The sequence below is a fragment of the Aythya ferina genome, assembly GCF_964211825.1.
Source record: "Aythya ferina genome assembly, chromosome: 11".
NCBI lineage: Eukaryota > Metazoa > Chordata > Aves > Anseriformes > Anatidae > Aythya > Aythya ferina.
Window position 1 is genome coordinate 11337386 of NC_140307.1, and position 25303 is coordinate 11362688.

General features: G+C 46.6%; 1 protein-coding gene across 3 annotated transcripts in view; it reads left to right on the forward strand.

The window, feature by feature from the left end:
* The window catches only part of CSNK1G1 (casein kinase 1 gamma 1), a 111386-nt gene that overhangs the window by 60484 nt on the left and 25599 nt on the right, over nt 1-25303 (forward strand). For all 3 annotated transcript variants that reach the window (XM_084532456.1, XM_084532455.1, XM_084532457.1), the window contains 2 exons: nt 1474-1543; nt 22099-22250. In XM_084532456.1, the coding sequence (XP_084388582.1) occupies nt 1474-1543; nt 22099-22250 (222 nt within the window). The remainder of the gene's footprint in view (nt 1-1473; nt 1544-22098; nt 22251-25303) is intronic.

A 25303-nucleotide genomic window follows, 5' to 3' on the forward strand; every position in this document is an offset into this window, starting at 1 on the left:
GCAAACAGGTTTTTGCAATTCTTTGTACCTGCATTTGGTGCAGTATCAGTTTTCTATTTTAGAAATACTTTCTGAATAGCAATGTGTGACTGGTGAATCTTTTAAATATCAAGGTTGAGAAGCAACCAGGAGCAATATTCCCCTTGCTGGAGAACAGGGGATGACTTGAGCAGGTGATGAACAGCTTGGCTGAAGTCCAATCACCAGAATTCCTGTACAAAAATTGTTCTTTTAATCTGAAAAGAAGTCTTTAATGTGGAATTCAGGACAAATGTGGGCATTAATCTTAGAGTACGGATCACAGGTGGAACAAGAGAAGTGGATCTGCCGAAGCCTTGTGTTCCCCTGCAGACAGCAGAGCTGCTGAAGGTGCTCTGTCAGACTCCTGGCTGTGCTGCACCTCCTCTGGGTGCTCTTGTTGTAACTCACCGGGGCTGATATGAAACATCATTTTAGGGCTACTCAGCAGGTTTTTTAAATTCAGCCTAGTTTTGGTGCCGTGAGATGAATTTTATGTAGTTTAGGCATGGAACATTTATCTCCTGACATGCAAGAAAGCAGCGGCAGCAACAACAAAATTGAGGCCAGGATTAACTTCAGTTCCAAGATGTCTGGGCAGGAGGTGAATCCCCATCACTGCCTACAAGTGCGGTGTTATTGAAAATGTAATTACTCGAGTCTCTTAATCCTCTCCATGTTAACTTCGTATTTTTAGAAGCTCTGTAATCGTGCATGTTAATGCGCTGCAGATTGTAGGCATTAAGTTTTGTGCAGGTGAGTGGCAGCTGAGAAGTGTAGCATCTTGGGTGTGTTGCAGGCTTATCCAATTTTTATCCTGTGTATAAAAACAGAATATTCTTGAGTGCTTTGAAATGTCTGAATGACACCTGCTAGTGAAGGGAGAGACTTCTCCCTGCATTTCTATCAGATCTCTGGCTGTGCTGTCATGCTTGTTGCAAACAAGATGATACGTTTATGTAACTGCGGTCTGATTTAAAGCGCGGTATATGACTCAGTATTTTTTCAGAAATACAGGCTAGTGACCAACAAAAATACTGTGGGCAACCACAAGTCCACAGACTGAACGTGTGACTTAATCTTCGGCAGCTTTGACTTTCCTCCTACAAACGTACTGCCTGTTCAGGGTCACTCTTCAAGGATCAGGAGCTTTGTTGAACAATTCTTGAATTTGACTTCCATGAATGAGTTTTTTTTTTTAATAAGGAAGTTAATTCTCCTGCAGAGCGCATATTGCAAGTCTTTCTTTTCAGATTTTTGTTCTCTATTTGTTTAAGTGACGTCTAAGGGTGAAATCAATTGTTTGACTTCATCTGGGATGTTTTATCTAGAAACTTGAAGCAGTATGTATTGTCACAAAACTCTAAGCATATAATTAAGTATATAAATATTAAGTAATTAATATAAGTATATATATATTTTTCGAAGATTTCAGGCAACTTTTTTTTCTTCTAGGAACCAATAAAATCACGAGCACCGCAACTCCATTTAGAATACAGATTTTATAAGCAACTTGGAAGTGCAGGTAAGTAAACCTACCTTAGGCTTATTAGAAGGCTTGTGATTTCTTTGTTAAATCAAACATTGCCATCATGTTTGTTGTGTACCTCTAACATGAAACCTCTAGCTTGAACTTACTGATTTGAGCAAGTTCTTTTGTCACATGCAAGTTTTTGGAAGAGATTTGGTCAGAATAACATCATAACGATACTGGATAATTACTCAGACCTAGAAACTATCATTAGTAAACCGGTTATTGTGTTAGCGAGGATTGATTAATATGGGAAATACCCATTTAAGTGTGTTTGTAAGAACACAGGAACCTTCGATGGATGGGAAGTTATTTCTGTATAGAATGATGCTTCAGAAGCGTGATGGAAACTCTTAAAAATCTAGGAAGCTGTGCAAGAAGCTTGGAGTTTTCCTAATAAAATACTGAAATACCTTTTTAGTTGAGATTTACTAAATGATAAATGATAAAGCCCACTAGCTCAGTGTGACAGTAGCATATGTAAAATATGAGGAAAAATAAAACAAACCAAAATTGTGGGGTTCTTTTGTTGGTTTTGGTTGGGGGGAGGGGGCAAACAGTAAGCTCTTTGATTTACCTAATATAAGGCTTGAGCTTGTGTCTAAATAGCATTTGGATTTTTCTTCTGTGAATTTATGGTTGCTTTTTAAACCTATGTAGACTCCTAACACGCACTGTTTACAATGGAGAGGATTTCCACAGCTGCACAAGGAAGATCTCTGCTTTTTCTGTGCCTTGATAATACAATGCCATTGTTTTTTGGCAAGCTTCTTAAGTCACTGTAATTTTTCCTACACTTCTGAGTTTTGCCTTGTATTCCCTGGATGGACCCGGCTTTCACTCGCAGAGGATGTGTTCTCATACCACCAGGTGGTAACAAAATATTAAGCTGAGCAGAATGAAAGGTAGATCTGCTCTGAGCTCATAAAATGCAGTACCTGAGCAGTCATCCCACAGCTTTATTTTGCTTGTTCCAATTATTTCTAATCAGTTTACTAAATTTTGTGTACTATATCCTCTGGTGTCTGGGGTACTGTTGTACTCTTTTTTTCAGCTTTATTCTCCTCATAGCATGCAAAATCTGGGATGTGGAAACAAAGCGAGTTGGAACTATTAGAAAAACTGAAGTAGTATTCTTGATTACTATTTTTCTCTTATTAAACAGGTCTTGTCCACTAAAATATGGTGCTGTTTCCTATGTACTTTATATTCTGGTGTTTGCTCACACAACTTGTGATAGGTTGATGTCATCACTTAATTACAGTTGCCTGTGCTTTTAAAACTTAGTGCATTTCTGCTGAAGCCTTTGTAAATAAGTCAAATACAGGTTCACAGAGTGAATTCTGCCCTTCTTTCCCTTCTTGAGTTTTGTTGATGTGTGTGGTCTGTGCAGTACTGCAGTGGGCATCTCTCATGACACATGAATGAATCCCAGTGTGCTTTTTCTACACCTGCCAGCTTTCTACCACTCTTTAAAGATGTTATTGGGGAACTTAAAAACTAATTGAATGATGGAGGCTTTATTTTGTTTAGACTAAGTATTTTTAATGGGTTTTCTCCAGTTCAAAATGAATTAAATGTCTCATCCTACAACGCTCACCCAGATTTCTGCCCTGTCTGATCCTGTGCATGCGGATGGAAGTATTTCTGAATATGCTGCCATCAGATGTGGAAATCCTGCCTTCGAGATCTCTCTTCTCATTACATGGGGGGGATGTCTACAATCTCGAGCTCTTTGCCAGTATTTGTCAAGAGACTGTTGGGAGGCCTCCTGAAGGACATGACTTTAATTTCTAACTCTGTATGGTCCCACAGGCATCACAGCCCCAGCTCTGATAACCTGTTGAATGCCATTAGAAGCTCTCACACCATAGTTTTGCTAAAACAACTGGAAATAGGCCAGAAGCAAGGGTGGAGGATGTGAGCTGTACCTCTGGTCTCTCCATGAAACTTGGAAGATTAAAAAAATAAATTTTGGTGGAGTCAGACTGCCAGGACCAGGGAGTTTTCACTTGGTGCCTGCACACCATGCTGAGATTTAGGGGAAGACAGTCTGTCTGTAAAAACAGATCGGTGCCACGTGTGTGCCAGCTTTGGAGGAATAGCTGGGACTGTTCTTGGTGATGTCGTTAATGCCAGTCTCTTTTCAGAGATCCTTGCTTCAAAAACTTCAGCTGCTCAAGCAGCCAGCCTTGAGCCTCCAGTAAGCAGGACTGGTTACTTTAAATTATCTTAGACTTGCCAAATTGAGACTAAAAGTGGCCAAACCCATGGTGCGTATGACTCAGCTGAGAACAACAGTAGTGTTGCGTGTGACATACTGTTCAATAAATTAGCCAATTAATCTTGCCAAATAATGTGCCTGACTGTGAACCTCCCACCGTTAACCTGAGAAGTAATACTAGTAAAAGCATTACTGCACCGCAGCAGTAGCAGCGTCGTCCTCTCGTTAGTGCAACTGCTGCGTTCAACTGCCTGTACAACCAGATGGTCTCAGTGAGCAGCATCTCTAGGAGAAGTCAGAATCGTCATCACTGGCTTTTATGTGCAGCACTTGTAGACAGAAGGTATTTTTTTCAAATCAGAACAGCTTTGGTGATTTCCCTGGATGCTCAGAACAAACATTTTTAAAGTATATTACTATAAAATCATGGGAAAAGCTAGGCTGGAAGGTAGCAGCTTACCATGGATCAAGCAGGAACATTCTTATAGGGTGTCTGCATGTATGTGGGTCTAAGAAGATGTATTTCACCCCTAGCAGGCAAGTGGATGTGTCCGGTGAAGTTGGTTTGCTAGTGGGGATGTGGGTAGCCGTTGCCCAGGAGCTGCTAGTGAGCTGCTTGGTTTGCCCTCATCTCCTTTTCCACCCTGTCCTCTGGCACAGTGCTGGGATTTATGACTCTTTTGGAAGTAAAGATGTGTTTTCATGATAGTTCCTTTGACTTTGCTACCCCTCCGAAGAGAAGAGGCAGCGGTGACCATCTGCTGGGTTCTTCTGTCTCACTGTGGAATTAAATATTTAATAACCTAAAGCAGTGTATGACTGCTTTACCTTAATATATGCAATGAAACGAGTGAAAATCAAACAAAAAACACAGGCATGGAGTCAAACTCCTGATGGCCAGTCCATATGGTGCCTCAGGCAAGGGTGAGTATTCCTTTAGGTTTTAGGTAGTCTAGGAGACGCCGTTTGCAAGAAAACTGGAGTAGTCTTACCAATTTCTGTGCAAATTTCTTCTGTTGCACTATCATTGATCCTGCAAGATGCTGGTGTCATACGCTGAACTGTTTCATGGTTCTTTGCTGTGAAGTCTGGGTGGGTGTGCACGAACATCCTGACATATGTGTGGGCTTCGGTCTTGCCTCGCTGCTGCATCTCACTCCGTGGCTGGTGTTAAGCTCTGTGTGTGTCGGTCCCGATTTTTTTTTTTTCTTGCTGGATAGCAGCTACCAGTGAATGTGAGTAGTACAGCTGTCTGGGTATTCCCCCAAAATTGTCTCATGTACAGCCACTTAAATCCGCTGCTTCTGTGCCTTGGGGATGAGGTGAGCTCACCCTCTGACTGGAAGGGGTGCTGCCGTATCTCCTGTCGCTGCCAGAAGTTCAGTTCTCCAGTGCGTTCCCCTGGATGAAGCATTTGACCACATAATTTGTCCTCTCTGTACTTCAAGTTTGTGGAGTAAAGGCCCGTTTTCTTAGCATTCACAGGAAATTTTGCATCATCAGGCCGTGCAGCCCGCAGGATGGCAGGTGGAGGAGCTTCGTCCGCACTGCCGGCTGGTGTTCGTGCCTGGTTCCCCGTGAGTACTGAGGTGCTGAAAGCTCGTGTTGGGAGAGCAAACTGATTGCTCTGCCCATGGTCAAAAAGACCCAGCTCCGAGCTCCTGCGATGGTTGTGTTTCCTGGGCGGTGTACCAAAGGGCAAAGCTTTTGCTTTGCTTGAGCAGACCCCTGCTCATCCAGCAGCATCCCAGGGGACTCTCCTTGGTGTGGGGGAATAAAGCAGTCCCACAGGCTGCAGGATCACTCTGGAGCCCCGCTGGGCCACTTTCAGCACCTGGTGGCACACAAAGGTCTTAGCAGTTGCACTGACTATTTCTTGTGGGCTTCTTGCTTATTGGCCTGGTTTTCGGACCTTAAGCGGAAACGGTCTTATTTTTTCTATGTGAATTCTGTATTCTCACCTTTCCTTCAAATTAAACTCTCCTACAGACTTCTGGAGCAGGACATCTCTTCCAAAGTTTTTACTGGAAGCTCATCTTTTATCAGCAAACAGTGCCCGTATTTCCCAGTCTTTCTCAGCCTTCAGCAGCCTTTGGCTTGAGCCGCTCTTTCCCATGCGTAACGTGGGCACACAGGAGAACGTGGCCACATTTTTTCTCTCTGCCCATCCCATCAGTTGGAGTTTGTCCGCAATCTGCAGCCACTCCTCCTTTGCATCTGCTGGCATTCCCAGCCAGTGAGGCTGTCACACGTGGAGATACTGGACTCTCCTGTTTGCTCGCTGCTCTGATCACGATCTGGGCGGCAGCGAGGAGCAAGCAGCGCTGCTCAAGCCTGTTGTGTGCAAGGTGGATCCTCCTGCTCTGCGCGCTGCTGGAAAACTCTCCAAATGTGTTCTGTATTTGTCAACTTAAAACGCTGCTGTGTTTCCTGCTGTAGTTAAGTTGCTGGAGCTGATGGGCTAATATAGCGAATACAGAGATGTCTTAGGACACCTTTTAAACACCAGCCATTACTTGAGATGGAATTAAAGATCAAATGGAGTCTGGAACCTCCGTGTTCCTACTCAGTGGCATAAGCACATCTCTCATCTGCTAAGTGTTTAACATCGCTTTGCCAACGGGAAGCTGAAGGCTCTGTTCATGACTGCTTGCAGAAAACCATTGCGTTCAGAGGCACAGGAGCATGGTGAAGCTGTCTGCACGCCAGGGAGCCGGGCAGCTCCTCTCTCCTGGAGGCTGCGGCAGAGCCACGAGGCTGTTCCACATCACTTCGTGTGCTGCAGTGAGATATCTGGAGCTGCGTCGTGTGCCTGTGCAGCCACAAAGCTGATGCCTCTCCTGATCCAGCCGCTGTCGCATCCAATGTAGCTCAGCTGAAATGGAGGCCAGTTGTGGAGACCTCGAGGCAAGTTTTGTCCAAAAGCTTTTCTCCTTTCCAGCTGTGCTGGTTGGAGGGGAAAAAAGGGTTATCTCCTCCTATAAACCTTGCTTTGCTGAGTAATTGAGGCAAACATCTCTGCACAGCTATGTTCTCACGAAGCTTTAACTATTATTTCCCCAAAGTTCGGCATGTTTGTCAGCAAACTCTAAGCCTTTTCTTGAGGATGAGGAGCCGGCTGCCACATGAGAGTTGCTGTATTGCTTTTAGCCCACTTCCTCTCTCTAAGGATGTGATCATGGCTGAAAAACATCTCCAAGCAGTCAGGAAACTGCTTTTTGATCCTGTGCTTCTCCACAAATAAATAATTCACCGTGGGCCTGGGAAGTATTGACTTTCCAGCAGTGACCAGGAGATGTACAGGACTGAATTTTTGTTCCTACATTTCAAAGCATCCCTGGCACCTCTCCCCTGTGGTTGTTAACAACGGACGTAATGCCTTCCCCGTGAGCTCTGCGTTCGGGAGGTAAGATGGAGTGCTGCTTATTTTCAGGTTTCTGCTGGCTGCGTGGAGCTGATGATTGAGTTCCTGCATAGTGACAGCTTCTGCCTGCGCACATGGTGTGAAGGAAGTCATGCATTTTTGATTCAGTAGTAGCTTATTTTTGTATCAGCTGGCAGATGAGTCACACCGGCCCTGACTCCCTCGCAGTCCCACCTTGGCACATGTGATTCATCGCAGCCCGGTGTCAACACGCGTTCGAGTTTCACGCGATGGCTCGGCTGACGGGCTGTAGCCAACGCTCTTCCCCAGGACGGCGAGGTAATATTGGCAAGTGGATGTCAAGCGTAATTAGCCTCTGTGGTGTCATGTCGGAGAGGAGTCGGATGCGCTGGAGAATCCCAGGAAACCGAGAACATCTCCTCTCTCCCCTGCCCACGCAGAACATGAGTCACAGCAGAGAAGCAAAGCAGAATATACTGAGTCAGGGAGGGATATGTTGTTACATATAGAATATCGAAGGGTTCTGCAGTTTTGTTTTAATCCTTGCTCTGTAAACAAGTTCACCTCTAATGAAGTATCGAGTCTGTGTGTTTACTTTTGGACCTCTTTCTGTTGCACAACTCGCTGGAGTGAAGCAGTCTGTTTACTTGTCAGGAAGCAGGACCAAGAAAAGTGAAGGTGGTATAAATAACCGAGCCTTTTACATAGTCTAGTCAATATTTGCATGTATATTTTTCAATGTAGCTGTATCTGTCTGCTACTCCATACTGTGTATTAAGTTGCTTTTCAGGATTGCCTACGTTTAGCACGTTTTTCTCATCCTGTGTTGATCTTGCTTTACTCCTGACCTGCTGCACACTTGATACGTACCGGTCTCTCCAGAGAAATTCTTTCCGTGCCGGTTGCACAACGCCGTCATTCATCAGCAATTAGGCAGGGGTCATTTCAGTGAGACGTGCTACGTGGATGGCTGTAAACAAGTTCCCGTGGTGGAGCGTGCTGCCAGTACCTGCTGCTTCGTGGGGAACTCCCTGTGTGCAACGCTCTTCCCCGAGGGAGCGGGGAGTAACTTGGGGCTGCGTAAGTGAGGGCTCATGCAAGATGCCTACACCCCTGCCTAATTAACGAGCGCAAACATACGCGTTAGCTGTTGCTGTGGTCGCTTTAATCTTCAGAAATCCCACTTGGATTTGCCACCTGCTTTGAAGTGCCAGAAGCGCTTCCATGGCTGGGTGGTGATCAGGGAGCTGGTCTGGGGCGTGCCGGGGTGCCCCTCTGGGCTGCGGAGGGGATTTGTGCTGGCGCGGAGTGACACAAGACCCGAAGCAAGCTTGTGCCCTGCTTCCTTGTAGAGCAAATGTAGTTTGTAGCCATCGGAGTGGAAACTCTAGATGAGTACTGCAACCTTGTAGTTCGAGGTATTTGGAAATATCTTACAGCAACTGCGCATTCACATTCTAAGTATTTGATCGACAACTTCTTTCTGTGCAAGATAATACGAAGTTGACATCCACTTACACTGAAAGCAACTTTTTCTTTTGGATCACATCCCATGTTTAAGCAGTCCCCTATTTCAAATCCCTGGCACAGACACTAAGCTATACTTTTAAGCTGTTGGGTTTATTTTCTAACAGCAAGCAAAAACTCTTGTACCTTCATTCTCAGTTCTTGCGAGGTGTTGCAAAGAAGCTTGCCATTGAAGGTAAGTCTGAGATGCCTCAGCAAGAAGTGGTAATGGGTATGGTTTTTATTCAATTGAAAATTAGTTTGTTTAAACAACGGGCAACATACAGAGGTCCCTGACAAGGTTAGCTGTGCCCTTGAAGAATGATGATCAACATCTCCAACCATTTGTATGCGTTCGTTATAAAGTCAGGGTAGTCCAATGAAATTCTGAGCCTTTGGGATCTCTGACTTCAGAGCTTTTGATTTGCAAAATGAAATGCAGTGGAATACTGTAACATGCCCAGCTACAGCCTGCCTGCTTTCAAAGCAGGCTTGCTGTTGATCTCTGAGGCACAATATTTTGCTATCTAAAAATATATGCATATATTTTTTAAATGTGGCAGTTGCATTGCTAGGAAGGGCTTACTGAACTTGCACACTTCAGCATCTCTTTTAACATCAGAAGTTTTAACTTCCTTGGTCTAAATTTAGGCTTTGTCAATTGGAAGCTATCAGATGCTTTTACAGCAAGGCCATTAATATTTGAATATGAGATGAGGGCAGTTTCCTTTTTATATTTCAAAAAGTCCTTGTGCATCTCCTACTCTTCCGGTATTGGTTGCAGTAATTGCAAACCAGAACCCAGCGACACCATGCAGCGCAGGGAGGGGGAAGGCTGGGAAAGGCGGCGTGCTGGGAAGCTGAGAAATGCCCCTCCTGCAGATGGTTTTCCTCGAAGCCCGATGTGCCTGCAGTGGTGGTCGTAAATCTGTCACAGCCGGGCTCTGCCAAGTCATCCAGATGCCTCCGCAGGCTCCTGTGAGGGACAAAGAGCCTCGTAAGGGCAGGGTGTGCCATGTGCTTGCTCAGCTGCTGCAGCGATCCGGCTGTGCTCGTGAGATGTTTGAGGTACACAGCTGTAAAAACAACGCAGTTTTAAGAGCCTGTGTTGAGTACTGTCTTGATTCAACCTCCGATGTAGTGGGATCCTATCCCTTATTGGTTTGGAGTTTGCATTTCCAAGCTCTGCCCTGCCTGCCAGTCAAACTATGCTCCTCATCCTCCTCCCATCTCTAAAAGAGGAGCCACTGACTCTGCCCCTGCATCTCGAAGGGGTCAAGCTATGACAGCAGGTTGGTCAGCAAGGTCTGCCCTGCATGGAGGCTTGTGGCTCCATAAAGCTTTTGTCTGAAAGGGGCATCATTTTTCCTTCAAAACTCTTTTCTCACCTGCTTGTACTCAGCTATCTTGAGGTGAAACAATGGCACGATACCTGGACGTATTATATTATTTAGTGCATCTGAATTTGTTCTGTAGGAGAACCTTCTGTAATAAGAGGGGTTGGGAGGCTTTCCATCAGTCTTTAAAGGACTGTGTGGGTAACACTTACCTACTAATCTGACAAATTCTTTTTTCCCCTCAAAAACTACACCTTGTATAAGTGGGACTGATGAGTGCCAGCCTTTTGAATTGTTGTGGACAGCTTAGGTGTGTTTGACTCTCAGCATCCGCCTGTACTGGGTCTGGCTGGGATGTTAACTTTCCCTGCAGCAGCCCATACAGTGCTGTGCCTGCACTTGTAGCAGTGGTATCACACCAGGGTTGTGTCTGCTGCTGAGCAGTGCTGGCACAGCATCAGGACTCTCTCTAACCCTCCTAGAGGGTGGGCAAAAAAGTGAGAAGAGAAACATCACTAGGGCAGCTGACCTAAACCAACCAAAGGGATATTCCATACCGTGTGGTGTCACACTCAGCAATAAAAGGTGGAAACAGGAGGAAGAGGGGAGAGGTGGGCTCTCGTGAAAACGTTGGTCCTCCTCCTGAACACCGGCTACGTGCATTGAGGCCCTGCTTTAAGGACGTGGTCAAGCATCGCTCATTTGTGGGAAGTAGAGAGTAATTTCTTTCCTCTGCACTTCCACATAGCCTTTATTTGTTTTGTTTGTGGTTTTTGTTCCATTTTTTCTGTTTTCCCCTTTCCCTTTTTTTCCCCTTAGTTAAATTGTTTAGTTAATAATAATCTTTCCTTAATAATAATAATAATAATTTTTTGCTTTTAATTAAATTATCCTTATCTGAGCCCGTGAGTTGTTCTTTACTTTACTTCTTCCCCTCCTCATCTAAGGAGGGGGAGTGAGAGTGCAGTTGTGATGTTTAGCTGCCTAGCACGGTAAAACCACCACCCCGTCACCTACCAGTTTGATGCAATTGCAGGAGCAAACATTGATCTCGTGGCTTTTCAATCAGTTGCTCTGTTGGGTCCTGCAATAGAGCAGCTTTGATGGCAACACTGGCACAGGAGGGTTCATGTGGCCAAGCTGCATGGGTGCCAGCAATGCCACCCAGCCCATTCCCCTGTGATCACTGTGCAGGGTCTGGCCAGCTTCGAGTGTGGCTGAGTATTGTCTCGCTCCTGGGCACTCAGAGCTGGGGCTGCGTGCCTGTTAGGCTTTATTCAGCTACCCTGGACCTGTCTGATCTGTCATCCAAGAACCAAATGTTGTTGGATCGCTGTGGATGCTGCTCGTACATGCCAGCTTTGCCTTATGTTGCTGTACCATCCTGTCTAGAACAGCTCCTGGTCACTGCGCAGAGGCGTGGGTTGGAGCTGAGCTGTGCTTTAAGCTGTCAAATTCCTTCTGCAGTAGCACCACGAGGCAGCAGCAGTGTCACCCTGCTTTGCAGCTGGCCGGCACACTCACTGTAAGCTTAAAGTCTCACCTCACTCACACAATAGGTTTTTGGCATGCGGAGGGGGAGGAAGTAGGCGCCAGCAGGAGCTCAGCCTGCAGCTGACAGTCTCCAGTGGAGATGAGCTGATGCAGGGCAGGGGCCACCTGGGACTTGGTGGGATCAAATCAAAATGTTTCTCTGGACAGCAGAGGAGCGATTCAGCAGAGGTATTTTATTATTGCTGCTTTCTTAGCAGTTGTCATCTCCCCAGGATTGAGTAGCCTCTTCCTTGCCAGTGCTTCTGAAGTTAAATTTGTGTGCAGCTGAGCGCTCTCTTGCAGCCTAGAAGCTCTGTTAAGTAACCTGTAGCTTATACGTGACATAACACATGTAACTTGTTCTCAAACATAGAGTACAGTCAGCGGAGGATGCCCTTAGTTGTCTTAACTCCCCTTAAAAATGAAGGAGCCAAAGCCTGCTGCTTCACTCCCTTCCAGCAGCTAGAGCTGTTCCAATGCCAGAATTACACAATAAAGGAAAAAATGGCAGTTTCTATGCTACTACCCAGCAGAACCAAGTCAGTCATCACAGACGTGATCCGGATTTGCACCAGCAGGGCAAAACTCCCCCAGCGCGTGGCCGGTGGCACAGCTGGAGCAGGAGGCGGCGCGGTGGAGAGACGTACGCCTTGGAGGCAGAAGCGTTGTGATGTGGCTGTAGGTGGTGATGAAAGGGCTTTGAGCTGCTGCTCGTGGCTGCAGAGTTGTGTTCAAGGTGTGACACCGCGGCCACCGAACTGCTGTGTTCGTTTTAAGTGCCATTGTGTAGGCACTTGGCTTTTGATGGCTTCAGAGAGAGGCTTTGGAGGTAATTTTGATGGTTGGATCCTAGCGATCTGAAAAGTGACCTTTCTCTGCTGTATGGGAGCTTAAAAACAGCCTGGGAAGGTGATTCACTGTGTGGCTGTATTTTAATTGCACAAGAGCTTTTTGTGCGAATCCCGCTGCCTTCAGCAGGCTGCTGTAACCCTTCACTTAACCTGCAAGAAGTTCAGAAACAGCAGCACCACAGCTTCTCACGCCTTTCAGCAGAGACACAGGCTCCGCTGAGTACAGAAAGAAACCCAGAAAGCGACACAGACTGAAACATGAGGGTAGAGCAATAATTACATGAAGTTAAACCTTTGATATTTTCTTCCATCCATGTCCCTGTGTTTGCAGGTACGTGGGAAAAGGTAGATAATTAACTTAAGCCAGAACTTTCTGGGGTGGTTTAACATAAGTATTCTAAAATTCTAGTGTTTTGATCCTCCTGCTGAGCTGTTGCCTTATGTGCCAGCTGCTGCTGTTGCTGGAGCAAGAGAATGTGCAAAGAGTTTAGCAGCATAAAATGCAGCAGAAATGTGGAGACTTGAGTGAAATCATTTCCCTTGAGCCCTGGAGGTGAAATGTGGAATTCGGTCTCCCGAAACTTGCCAAAAAAGCAGGTCATTGTGTTGTGCTTTTGTCTTTGTAAAGAACCGAAACAAATTCACTCGTCTGTAGTTTACTCACTACAGCTAAAAAACCTGCCCACAAGCAGGTGTTTCTGGGTAAATCTTGTGCGTAACAGATTTGAAAGCCCTCCTGCAGCTTAGCCTTCCCAGCAAGGGCTAATTCTCCTCCCGATCTTTTGGCCAGATCAGGTGCTGCTGTACTTCAGTCATCTGATGCCATGCTGACAGCGTTTGAGCAGAGCTCTCTCTTACTGTGCGTTGTATCTGTCTGAAATAATCTCAGGAAAAGTTTGTTTTAGCTGGGTCATCAGTGCAACTGGCTTTGAACTTCTGCAAGGCTTTGAAAGGTGAGCGCTTGCGGTAGCCAAAGGCTGAGCAAAAAGTGTTGGTTTTACTGTACGGCTGGATTTGACTTTATGAATACAAATTTGAGCATCCTCTGGGTGCTCTCCCTAAAACTGCTTCTTTGTGGATGTGAAGAGTTGTTTAATAGATTCTAGCCACATTATCAGGAAACCAGCGTGTACAACTCCAGGAAAATGAAATGCTGCCCCATGTTAATAACACAATGATTGTGAAAATTGTTTTTCTGTAACTGAAGTAAAATTAAATTGTTTGGATTTATACCAGCAGCAAGAACAAATATGTTCTTCCTTCTGTCCTTCCCATATCTGTTTTTCTTCTGTTCCTTTTCCCGTACTTTTTTTTTTTTTTTTGTAGATTCAAACACAAGCTACTCAAAACACAGCGGGGACTCAATACATCCTGTATGTCCTGAGAAGAGGCACAAAATCTGCTAGCTTTCTGGAATCAACTTGGAGTCTTGAAGTCTGTGTAGCAGCCACACTTTACTTGCAAACACGTTGAGATGGGAGCAGTTCTGTCTGCTATTGGCATGAACATGACTGCTGTACCTCTGAGTGCTAGCTCTTCCCTTCAAAAGCATCTGGCTTGGTTGCTCTGTGATCATCAGGGGAAGGGGAATTGGTCAAACTATAGTTTTGGGACATTTCCCCTTGCTCTGTTTCCCATGGGTTCTCTGCTGCAGCCAAGCAGCAAGTCCTGCTGCAGCTACTCGTGCTGGGCAGTAACACTAAGGCATTTAGCACTTGCTCGAGAGGAGATGATTCAGTGCCCAACTGAAGCAGGAAAAAGATGTTGCAAAAAGCTGGCAACGGAGAGCTTGGTGTCTGGCAGCAGCCGGAGCAAACAGATCATGGGGATGTTGGGAGGAACATGAATAAGAGGAGCTCGTAATGGTGCTGTAAAAGGGCTTCTGAGATGACATCTGGAGCAGGGGGAGCAGTTTGAGCTCCGTGTTACGGCGATGTCTAGAATAAATGGGGCTGGGAGCAGAGAAAGCCAGCACCAAGGCCAGTTGAGCTTCGAGGAGGTGGCTTGTCTTAGCAGTAGCCCCCTCAGCTGCCTTCCTTGGTAGGCTGTGGGTGAGGGAGCTGGGTGAGCTCTCACTTCTGAGCAGGTTCTCACTTTGCCGAGTGCCCTTCTTCCTGAGGAGCCAAAGGAGGAAGGGGGCAGGAGACGAGGATGCTCTGGGCAGGTCCAGTTGCTCTTTTCCCCGTTCAGATAGGTGAACAGAGGGTAAATCGGGGCTCTCAAAACAGAATATGGAAGCTGAGGAGGGCAGGGAAACAATCCAGAAGCTTTGCAGCCCTAAGCTGGGCTGAAAGCACTCGCGATTCCCAGGCAAGGTTGGTCACCTCTGCGATCCCCATCAGAGCAGCGGGAGGGGAGCAGGGAGCTCTCTCCGTCCCAGGCTGTTCCCATTAAGGGTGTACCTCTGAGGAATGAAGGAGGTTAAAATGAGAATCTTAATTAAACCACTTATCACGTTTTAAATTTCCTGAAGAGATTGAGAGCACTTGATCGTGCTTGTAGTAAGTGCCTAGTGACGAACGGCATATCGAGCACTTCGCTAGGTATTCTGAGGACTCGGCTTGAGTGGAAGATGCTCCTCGCTGACAGATCTGACTGGTAGGATCTTTGCCAGTGACTGGATCACCATCCTTGTCACCCAGACTTTTTGGTCTGAACAGTTTGGTTTCACTTGTCAATGAGAGGTTTCACAGGCTCCTACAGTCGGGCTCTTAAAGCAGTGCCACGTGGCCACGGGTCTGGACTTCACCAAATGTGACCTTCCTGCAAAGAAACGGCCTTAGGCGATCAGCAGCAACACCAACAGGAGGCTTAGGAGACGTAGTAAAATCTCTTTGTAAGAAAACTCACAAGGCTCCATCCTGTCTTGTGGAAGACTTTTACAGCACATCCAGTTTGGAGTCAGTGTGCTCCTGGGCTAAACCTGGGCTCCTGCAGGCTTTCCTCGGGTTAGCTGCATGAACAAAAGCTTCATCCACTGCAGCCTCTTCAGCTGAATTGGATATTACTGGGCTAAAAACAGGCTATTTTTAAAGCAGTGTGTTGACTTCCTTTTCCTAGACTCTCAGGACTTGGGTATCTTTCAGTCCTTACCGTTAATGATTCTCCACTGCAGCAGTTCGGGTGGAAAGGCTGCCTGTGCTCAGTTCAGTTACAGATTTACTTTTAATCACTTGAGCTTGAAGAGTGAACCACAACGAACACACGGCTGATTTTTCTAAATAACCATGCTGGAAGGAGGTGGTGTTGAGGGACCTAATGACAGCTCGAAGGGAGTTAGGTTGTGAGGAGCCCTTAACATCGCTTGCTCGTTATTGAAAGCTGGGAAGGTTCAGGCTGCTGGCATTTGAAAGCCATGCTTTTGTCTCGCTGGCTAATTGGTTTGAGGCTTACAGCCTTCTGCCTGGGCTTTGAAACTTCTGCAACAAAAGTTCCCCGTCCCTCTCTCGTAGAGGAACTTGGAGGCTGGCATGAAGAGGGAGGAGCACTAGATAAGTCTGGACCTGTTTCTGTCTGCCAACAGCACTCCAAAATGGTCTTTCCAGAAAGCCTTGGATCTACACGTGTGCTTCACGCTGCCGTGTCTCATCTCTTCATTGCTGTCGCTGAGGTCCAAACACAGACTGTGGGTGGAAGTCCTGCTCAGCCCGTGTTGTGGCTGCGGCGTTTCCACCTCCTCTTTAGCCACTGGTCCCTCCGAGCACTCAGCTCCCTGTAGGAACTCGCTGGGGCTGGTTTTCAGCTGCATCCCCAAGGTCAACCTGGTCTGCAGCCGCACGTGTCCTGCAGCCCACGCACAGAAATTGGGCATTAAATCAGTGTGGCTTCGCTGAGTGTCCTGTGGCCAGCTTTTGGCATATTCCAAAATGTTCATCCGTGTGTTGTCATGGACACAGCAAAGTACCTGCTGCTGACTTCAGGGAATGAAAGCATTCAGCTTAATTTCATCCGCCGCTGGTAGTGATTGCTCTGATGACACTCAAACATGCTAAAGACAAGCAACGTGTGCTCTTTTCTGTTTTTATTTTTTGCCTAAAGCTTTGTTTCAGTCCTGAAATGGAAGCAGCCTCGGTGAGGGGCTGTACTGAAAAGCCTTTGCAGTCTCACTTGGATATAAGACATCTCCGAAACCTACCATCAAACATATGAAAGACCTCTGAGGCAACTTTATTCCAAGTAACAAATCTATCTTAATTTTTCACCCCTGTTTCTATTTTTTTTAAGTAGATCCTTCAGAAACCTGAAGGTCAGAATGAACCTTTGTAATTTCAGCCTGCAGAACGTGGCTTGTAGACATAACCTGTTAACCAACATACTCGGGTAAATTTAAAGCTGCTTCAGGGTGTGTTTCAAGAGGTTAAAAGAAGAAATCTTGGCCCAGCTGATGTTGATAGCAGAGCTGCTGTTTCGGCTAGGATGTTATTCTGATTTGAAAATTAAGAGAAGGGTAGATCCTCATTAGTGTAATCAGCTTAAATGGGTTGACTACTCTAAAGCAATTTGTTTAATTTGTTTGAAACATGTTTAATTTTAGCTATAAATGTTCAGCTCTCGCACAGTTGCTATTTATGCTGTTTATCGCGTAATTTTGTGTTCTGTGATTTGTAAAAATAAACCTTTTTTTGCTCTGAATGAGAATTCTCTGACAATCTGCATCCTATTCATCAGTGCTGCTTTAAAATCTTGCCGAACTTTTTGTGCGTTAATGCTGCAGGGGGGCTGTTGTGCCTCTGGATGAGTTTTTATGAAGGCTTGTTCTTGCTGCTCACGTAGAGCGCGTTCCTGCATGGAGCATCGGCCGTTTGCTTGATGTTGGGTTGCTCCCCCTTCCCTCTGTCCCTGGGTATCTCATTTGGGCTTTCTTAGCAGTGCCCCACTGCTGTAGTTTTCAGTTTTGAAGTCTGTATGAACCTTAATAAAGGAATCAAGCTGTAATTGCTCTTGAAGCTGAAGACCTCAGCTCCTCGGTATTTGGCCACACGACATCTAAGGGCAGCGTAAGCCAACTTACAATGGGAGAAAAAAAAATGGTGATTCAGAAGCTAACAGTTTTGTTCACCTTTTATGAAATGTGGCTGCTTCCTGTTGAACTGGTGGATGGGGACTCAGGTTTTGCACCTCAGCTGATGTAGATGCCACACGTAGCTTTCTGTGCTCACCTCTTCTTGGGTGCAGTTTAGGTTGCTCGCTGTTGCACCAGGTTTTTTTCTTAGCCTCTGAGAGCATCAGTACGTGTTCTTTGTATTCACAGCAGATGGTTTCTGCTTTCTGTGCCTTCCACGTGGAGCAGATGCTACAAAATCAGATTTCCCTTGGGCACATCCTTTGATTGGCATCTCTGCCATTCCCCATTTCATAACTGGTGCTGGAAGCCGCTTTGGACTGCCTGCATGGCTTGCACAGCTGGACTGACGCGGCTTGTTGGAGCATACCGAATGTCAGATGGGTTTCTGGGGCTGTTGGTCCCATCCGCACTGCCCCGCTCCTCCTCCTGTCCCTTTTGGTGGCAGCCCTCGGCAGCTGTGCAGTCGCAGCACCTTGGGAAACCCAGGGCAGGAGTCGCGGTGCAGCGCGGGAGCGCGGTGGTGGCGGCAGAGCTTGAGTTTGGGCTTTGATGTCTGCGTTTGCTTTCATTCCAGCAATGATGCTTTAATCTCCGAAATGCTGTGCTAGGTTTTCGCTGCGCTCAGCTTGAATTTCTTCCAAGACACCGCACTGCTGAAATAGCAGAATTTGCCTGTGGATTCCAGCACAGCGCTCAGTCTCTGTTTAGTGCGTTGATAAACTTTCCGCAAGAGCAAGGGTGGAGTGGGACCTCTTACAAATTGTCAGACCAAACCACTCAGCAGCACGACTGAAGCCGTTAAACAAATTCCGATGACTTCTCAACTGTAACAGGCTGCTTTTGTCTCCAGAGGGGAACCTGCACGTGTCATGCCTGGGTTTTCTTGTGTTAATGTGTTGGTCTTGTTTAGCGCCATGGAGAAATGACTTGTTCAGAAGTTATTTCATGCATAAATATGGTTAAACTGGTCATGGTTTGTATTTGAAGTGTTGAGTTGTATCATTGAATCGTCCAAATCAGGCTCTGCTCTGCCTGTAGCTTTTCGTCCTGCTCTCCTTGACTCCAGGCGTGCTCACCGAGCACAGGCTGCTTCACGGCACAGCCTCTTCCCTCGACCTTTCCAGTCCCCTGCCAGCACCACTGCTTTGCATTAAAAACCTCAAGTTTGACTGCCCAGACAAAAGATACTCCTCCTTCGATCCATCTCCTGTTAAAAAGTTCTTCTCAGGTATTTACAGATCTATGGGTGGTGTTTGTGAGGTTCCTGTGGCAATGGACTTGGGGGGGATTAGGACACATTGCTTGTTACTGAAATAGAGCCAAGCTACACCCTGAATTACACAACTGAGCTCTGATTAAATTACATTTTACATAGATTTTCCTAGGTTTGTAAGAATTGGTTTGGAGATGCCCCTGTCTTAGACTTGCCGAGGACCACCCTGAAGCCATCTGGCCTGGTCGGCCTGCTCAGGCCCTGCAGGTAGCAGGCACCATTAATACCAAAACTTCTGCTTCCAGCCTTGTCCCTTCCCAAAACGATACTACATATTGACTTGTGTTTGGGTGAGCTGAGGCTGCATTACCCTGCCTTCCTCCTAACTTTATCACGGGTGGAGAGCTGAGGAGCCCTGGCTTGGGCTGGGGGGCCCCAAAAGGCCGGCCAGCGATGCTCCTCTGGAGCCAGGATGCATGAGCAATGCAGCCCGGGGCAGATTCCTCCAAATGCCCTCTGGAAAGCAGAGATGTTTTGCAGCATTTTTATTCTAGCAAAGTCGGTCTGTAAGTTCTTGACTGCAGAGCTGGCAGCAGCGCTGCCCAAAACCCTCAGAGAAAAATCGAACCCTTAAAATACGCCTGGAACTAATAACGTCCTCTGGAGGCTGGGACTTAGGATGCTTTTTTTTAATGTTCCTAGCTACAGCTTCACCTTGCAGGAGCTCCCACCTAGGGCAGAGCCTTCGTGAGGCTTTATCCTGCTGCAGAGGCTGGGCAGGGTGCTCCAGGCTCATGGCTCGAAGCGCTCGCAGTTGATGGTGAAGCGAACTCGAGGGGCTGGGACCCCAGAGAGCACGGAGTGGCTGCATTGCTTCCTTTCCCACGTGAAATCCCCGTCTTCTGGGTCTTGCTGTAATCCGTCTTCCTGGTTCTTGTGTCCAGTAGGAATTTAATTTTGATTGCAGTGAACTCTCTTTACCAAGTAAGGCAGTAAATTTATTCCTTTTCCCTGTGCTCTGGGAATGGGATTCTTTGCCTTCCTTAAGAGCCTTTCTGCAATTTTATTCTCTGCTATTCCGTAATTAGCACACTCCTAGCCTGAGTGGTTTCCTTCCTGATTTGCACTTTTCAAGACTGTTCTCCTGATGTAGAAACTGTGGCACAAGTACTCAGTGTATAGACAACTTGAATTTATAATGGTCTCGGTTTGAACTTCTCATAGAATATTCTATTATTTTCTAAAAAGTAGATGATTTTTAGTATTAGAGAATGTTATTTGAAAACAAAACAGCAATTCTGTTTTGGTTGTCTGCTATTATGGCCGCCTTTTTTGGTGCTGAAATACAGGTTTGTTTCAGTTCTGAGTCCTTTCTGTGTTTAGTCCTTTTTACAAAGTAACGTAGGTACGTCCTCATCAGGTTTTACTGAAAACATGATGGCTCTCTGTAAGCTACTTCAAGATCTATTGCAGTTGTTCAAGCCTTCAGCACTGAGCTGATGGCATTAAATTATCATTTATGTTTGTTTGGGGTATTTGAAAATGCTTTAGAGCTGCCTGGGTCACATCCCATCATTGCTTTCTGAATTGCCTCTGTGTCAGAGCCCCGTTTTCTCAGAGGACCTCACTGCTGTTAATGCTCACTAAAATGCAAAGCTCTGTTAAGAGCAGCAGCCTCCCGTGCTCGGATTGCCAGTGCCAGCCTGGGTAAATGTTTTACGCAGGACATGAACTCTGGCTGGACTGGGAATTCCTGCAATACCCCGTAATACCTCATTAATGCATCCTGACGACTGATGCCTGATATGATTCCCCAAGCATGTGATTTAACGAGATTAAAACCATCCTACAGTAATCTCTGTCATGCCGTATTTTGTTCTTTTTGAGTAATTTATGAGAGTGTAAGTTCTGCAGTATTTAAGCTCTGGTAATCTCAGTGCCACATTTCCTGTACTGGTGGGCTGATGAGTGCCACTGGGCAGGTTACCAAGCTTTCTGAGCCTGCAGCAGGGGTAAAGCTGGTGGGTTTCTGACATCTCCAGTTCTGGTGTTTCCCTGGTTTGCTGCTTTTACCTGTGCTGGGCTAGGCTGCCTGAGCACAACACAGGGCAGATGAAAACAGTCTAATCCTGGTGTCTGATAAACAGTGAGATGTTTTTTTCTACCTTCAATATTGATCTCCTATGTAAACAAAGTGTGTGATGAGGTTTATAAATGCTGTCCTTTCAGGCCCCATGCTGTACAATTTATGGACCTCCAAGGAGCTTGTTTTGTGCCAACAGGCTGCGTGCGTTGCAGTGCTCCCCGTGCTCAGCCATTGCAGCAACCAGCAGGGCACTGCACCTCCATGCGCTCAAGCAAAGATGTTGTTTTGACATAGCAGAAAGACGCGTATTTCCAAATTAAAATCCTTCCATTGTACTTGGGAAGTGCTTATGAGACATGGGCTGGAAGTACGCTGACAAAAAAAAGTCTGATGCACAGCTTGATGCTGATGCCAGGAGGCTGAGCGCCTGTGCTAGATGCTGATTAGAAAAAATTGCAGTGAGCTCTGCACTGTGTCCTCCCCTCTGTGGGCTGGTCTGACTTTCCTGTTTAACTAAAAGGAAATTCAGGTAGTGCTGTGCGGCTCGGTGAGTGTTCAGACACAGAGGCTGTTTTTTGCCTTTGCTGGTGCCTTTCAGAAAGCCAGCCGGCACAAAGGCGCTGGCAGCTGGGCATAAATATTGCATGCTCTTGCTGAGAAATCCACTGCTGAGCTGTTAGGTGGGAAGGGTGGGCTCTGACTCCTACCAGTTGTGCCGAGTTCTGCGTGCAGCCTAGCAAAATGTTTTACACACATGCTTCATGACGGTGCTTGTTTATTTTTATGTGGTGATGAATGAAAATGTAAACCTTCGTGTTTTTTTTTAATGGAAAACTTTTGTTTGCCTTTCTTGTGAATGTAATACACGTAAACTTTACGTAAGATTGTGCTGAATAACAACAGTGGATTAACTTTGTTTAAAAAGCTGCCCTTTTCTGGACGTGCCTGATGTTCTGCAAGGGCTGTCATCTTCTGACACTCACTGGAGAAGTCAGGCCCACGGTCGGGTTGTGCTCTGCCTGGTGTTAGTGCAATGCAGGGAACTCCTTGTCTTGTTACACGAAGCCCAAGCCGCTGTGCTGCCAAAGCTAGACGCTTTCATGTGGTCGTGTTAGTGCTTTGAAATCCATTTGTCTGTTCAGGGGTGTAGCTGAGCAAAGCCTGCACTGATTTGGCCTTTGGTTCGTTCATGGTACATGCTGAAACTTATTTGCTCACTGGGTGAGATCAAACAGAAAGGACACTCAAGAGGTAAAAACAAAGGCTCTGCACAGCAAGACTTACACCCAGGAGGAAGGGCATTAACGTCGTACTGCTGACTGATTTCAATTCTTTTCATATTCTTCCAGCTGAAGGGCTTCCCCAGGTTTATTACTTCGGACCGTGTGGAAAGTACAACGCCATGGTACTAGAGCTGCTTGGTCCTAGCTTGGAAGACTTATTTGACCTCTGTGATAGGACGTTCACTCTGAAGACGGTATTAATGATAGCCATCCAGCTGGTGAGTAGCAGGCACGGCAGCCTCCGCAAAACAACCTGTGCTTGTGTCAGGTCTGTGTTAGCCAAAGGGTCGGGCTGGCACAGCGTGAGGTTCGGGGATGTCTGCTGGCTGGAGACAGTCGTCCTCCAGAGAAGAGAGGAAAAGCTCTTGCTCAGGAGGGGAAGGTTAGCTTATGCTCAGAGCAACCTTCCACAGCAGAACCAGTGGAGCTGGATTCCTGTGGACCTGTCCTGTGTCCCCTGCATGCCCCTGCCACAGCACCTCCCCCAGCTCCTTCTCTCTGCAGGGACATCCCCCACAACATCTTATTCCTTACCCACGACACGGGGAGCACAGCATCCTCCTGCACTGCCACCAGTTGTACTGGCTTAGTGCTACCAGGGTGCTCAGAGTCTGAAGCCTCTCAGGGCAGCGGGAGCTGAGCAGTCCTTAACCACAGTACCGGTGTTTGAAGTCTCTCTTGGTCAGATTTGGTCAAAATTGGCCAATGTGTTTAAAAAGCTAATAGTTGGAAGGTGATAGATCTGTGGGCACCATCACAGAGACACTTTTTGCCTAAGGAAACCTGGTTAAAAGGGGTAGCTTTGAACTGAGTTTGAGTGAACCACATGAAAACTGAAAATACTAAACATGGTGAGTGGACTTCCACAAGTGGGTTGTGCTGGTCACTTCTAATTTTGGGTTGGCTTGCTGGCTTTCAGCCTGTGGCCTGCAGATACCTAAGTGGCATTGCAGAGGTAGAACCGTGTATTTGCATAAACGGATCCATGGATACAAGTGTTAAGAGAAGATAGTAAAGGAGCAGAGAGTATGATATTATTCTGAATAAACTGAACTGTGCCACGACAGAATCTCAAGTGTAAAATTTTGTCACAGATGAACAAGTTTGAACTGTGCTGGCTTGGTATTGGGTGCACATGGCTGAGCAGTCCGGTTTTGTTGGGTTTGAGTGGTCCTTCATCACTGGAAAACCAACTTATAGTTCTGGTTTTGGTTAAATCAACTGGCATCAGTTGGCGAAGCCTTGGATACAGTTTTGTAACCTTCCCATTGTGAGGGTGCGCTCCAGAAACAGCATTACCATTTTGGGTAGCTTTTCTGCAAGTGCTTAAAAAAACTCATAGCCCTTCTCATAAGCAGTGGGAACAGAATAGCAACATGGATATATTTTTAAGTGCATGTATATAACATAGGGCAAAATTGGGCTGGAACAACCTATGTCCATCAAATTTGACAGGCTTACATCTCCTACAGTTGTGCTAGTGAAATTTCCTAGTACTTGTAGGAATAATTTTATTTCTGTGAGGCCGCTGAGGAAATCAAGACCGACACAGAAGGGTCCCTCTGCCTTTTAGCAAGCCCTGTGGCTGTAGGTTAGTTCTGTACTTGGAGGGTCTTCACTGGCATCGTCTGCTGATGTGACCTCGCCTGGCCTGCCAGCTCTTCGTGACACTGACACCAGTTTGGGAAATGGATGCTCGAGGTGAAGGACAGGAAATGCAATCACAAACTGAGCCAATTTTCTCTGTAGGCAGTGGTTCTCCATTTTCCCTGGGGAGATGTGTTAGGACCTCTTCAGTCTTTTCAGGAAGATTTCATGAGATACCAGCTTGGAGTGGATGCATTAAGGAGACACGTTTGGCATCTTCAGGTGTGCCCCATCTCCTTCCCTGGAAGGTTTCCTGGGACAAGGGCTCAGCTGGCCCTGAAGCGTTTTCTGAAGGGGTTGGCACTTGCTGCTCGACTGGAACAAAAGCCCTTTGCTCCAACCACAAGGCTTTGGGGAAAATTGTCTTGGATTTATCTCAGTTCCTACACTAAATCATTACAGTCACTCTGTCACACTCCATTGTGAAGGAGACATAAAAGAAGAGGAGTTGAATGTCACATTCAGTGGTTTTGCCTCCATAAATTGTTTTGCTGTTGTTTTTGACCAGCCAAGGCTGCTTAAGCTGCTGCTGTTCTAATCTCAGTCACAAGGAGACATAAAACTTCACTGCCAGAATTCAGTGTGCTGCACCAGCAGCATTTCTCTCCTCTGGCATTTGACATGGCCGTTAACAAAGCCGAATGTCCAGGGAGATTTCCAAAGATGTGAGCAGCCTGGTACCACCCAGAGAGCAGAGAGCACCTGCCCTGCTGCAGGGAGGGAGGGACTTCACAGAGAGGTGCTGTTCCAGTTTGACAAAATGCCATCAAATTACTGGTTTTTAGCCCAGGAAGACCACCCAGAGGTAAAGCAGTGTTACTGGTTGGCGAGACCCCTCTGGGAGCACTCCAGAGATGTCCCCAGTGCCAGGAGCTGCCTTTGCAGTTCCTCTCCTGCCTTGGGCTTGGTCCCTTCTGGAGGGGAGGAAGGAGAGGTGTACTGTGGATAATTTTGCACATGTGGAGCAGCAGCAGCATGTGTCATTCTTCCCTTTGCTAGCTCACAGCAGGTTTCTGCACTAAAAGCATGCTGTCCCTGAGCTAGTGGGATAATAACAGTGTGCACTCCTCTCTCCCCTGTTTTTTTCTCCCCTCGCTTGCATCCCCATGACCACAGGGGGGTCCAGTCCCTCCTCTGCTGTCCGTGTGCTCCCTGCGGCAGGCTCAGCCCGGCAGCAGCCAGCTGCTGCTTTCCACCTCCCCTTCAGCTCCCTTCTCCCCATGCTCCCCCAGCAGCCTGACCACTTTGCACAGCACGTCTCCGACTTGTCTGTGCTTATGCTGGATGCTAAAGGTAGGAAGGAAGTTTGAATGCGGTGTGATGGCACTCCATCTCCTTTTCCTGTGTCCAGTGGTCAATTTTTAACCAGAGGCATACACAAAAGATGTTTTTTAAATAAGCACACATGCTTGGCTGTTCTTAGCTTGACAGGTAGCAGCAGCTCAGGGCTGGGTAGAACCCTTTAACTCCACAGATTTTAGGAGAAGGAAAACCCTCTGGGAGAAACAAACACCTGGTGATGGTTTTCAGGAGCGTAGCTTGAGATTAAGGGAGATTTTGAACTTGGTTTCATGTCAAGAAGACTCTGCTTGCTGAGGGAGATAGAGCCTGGATGATGATCACA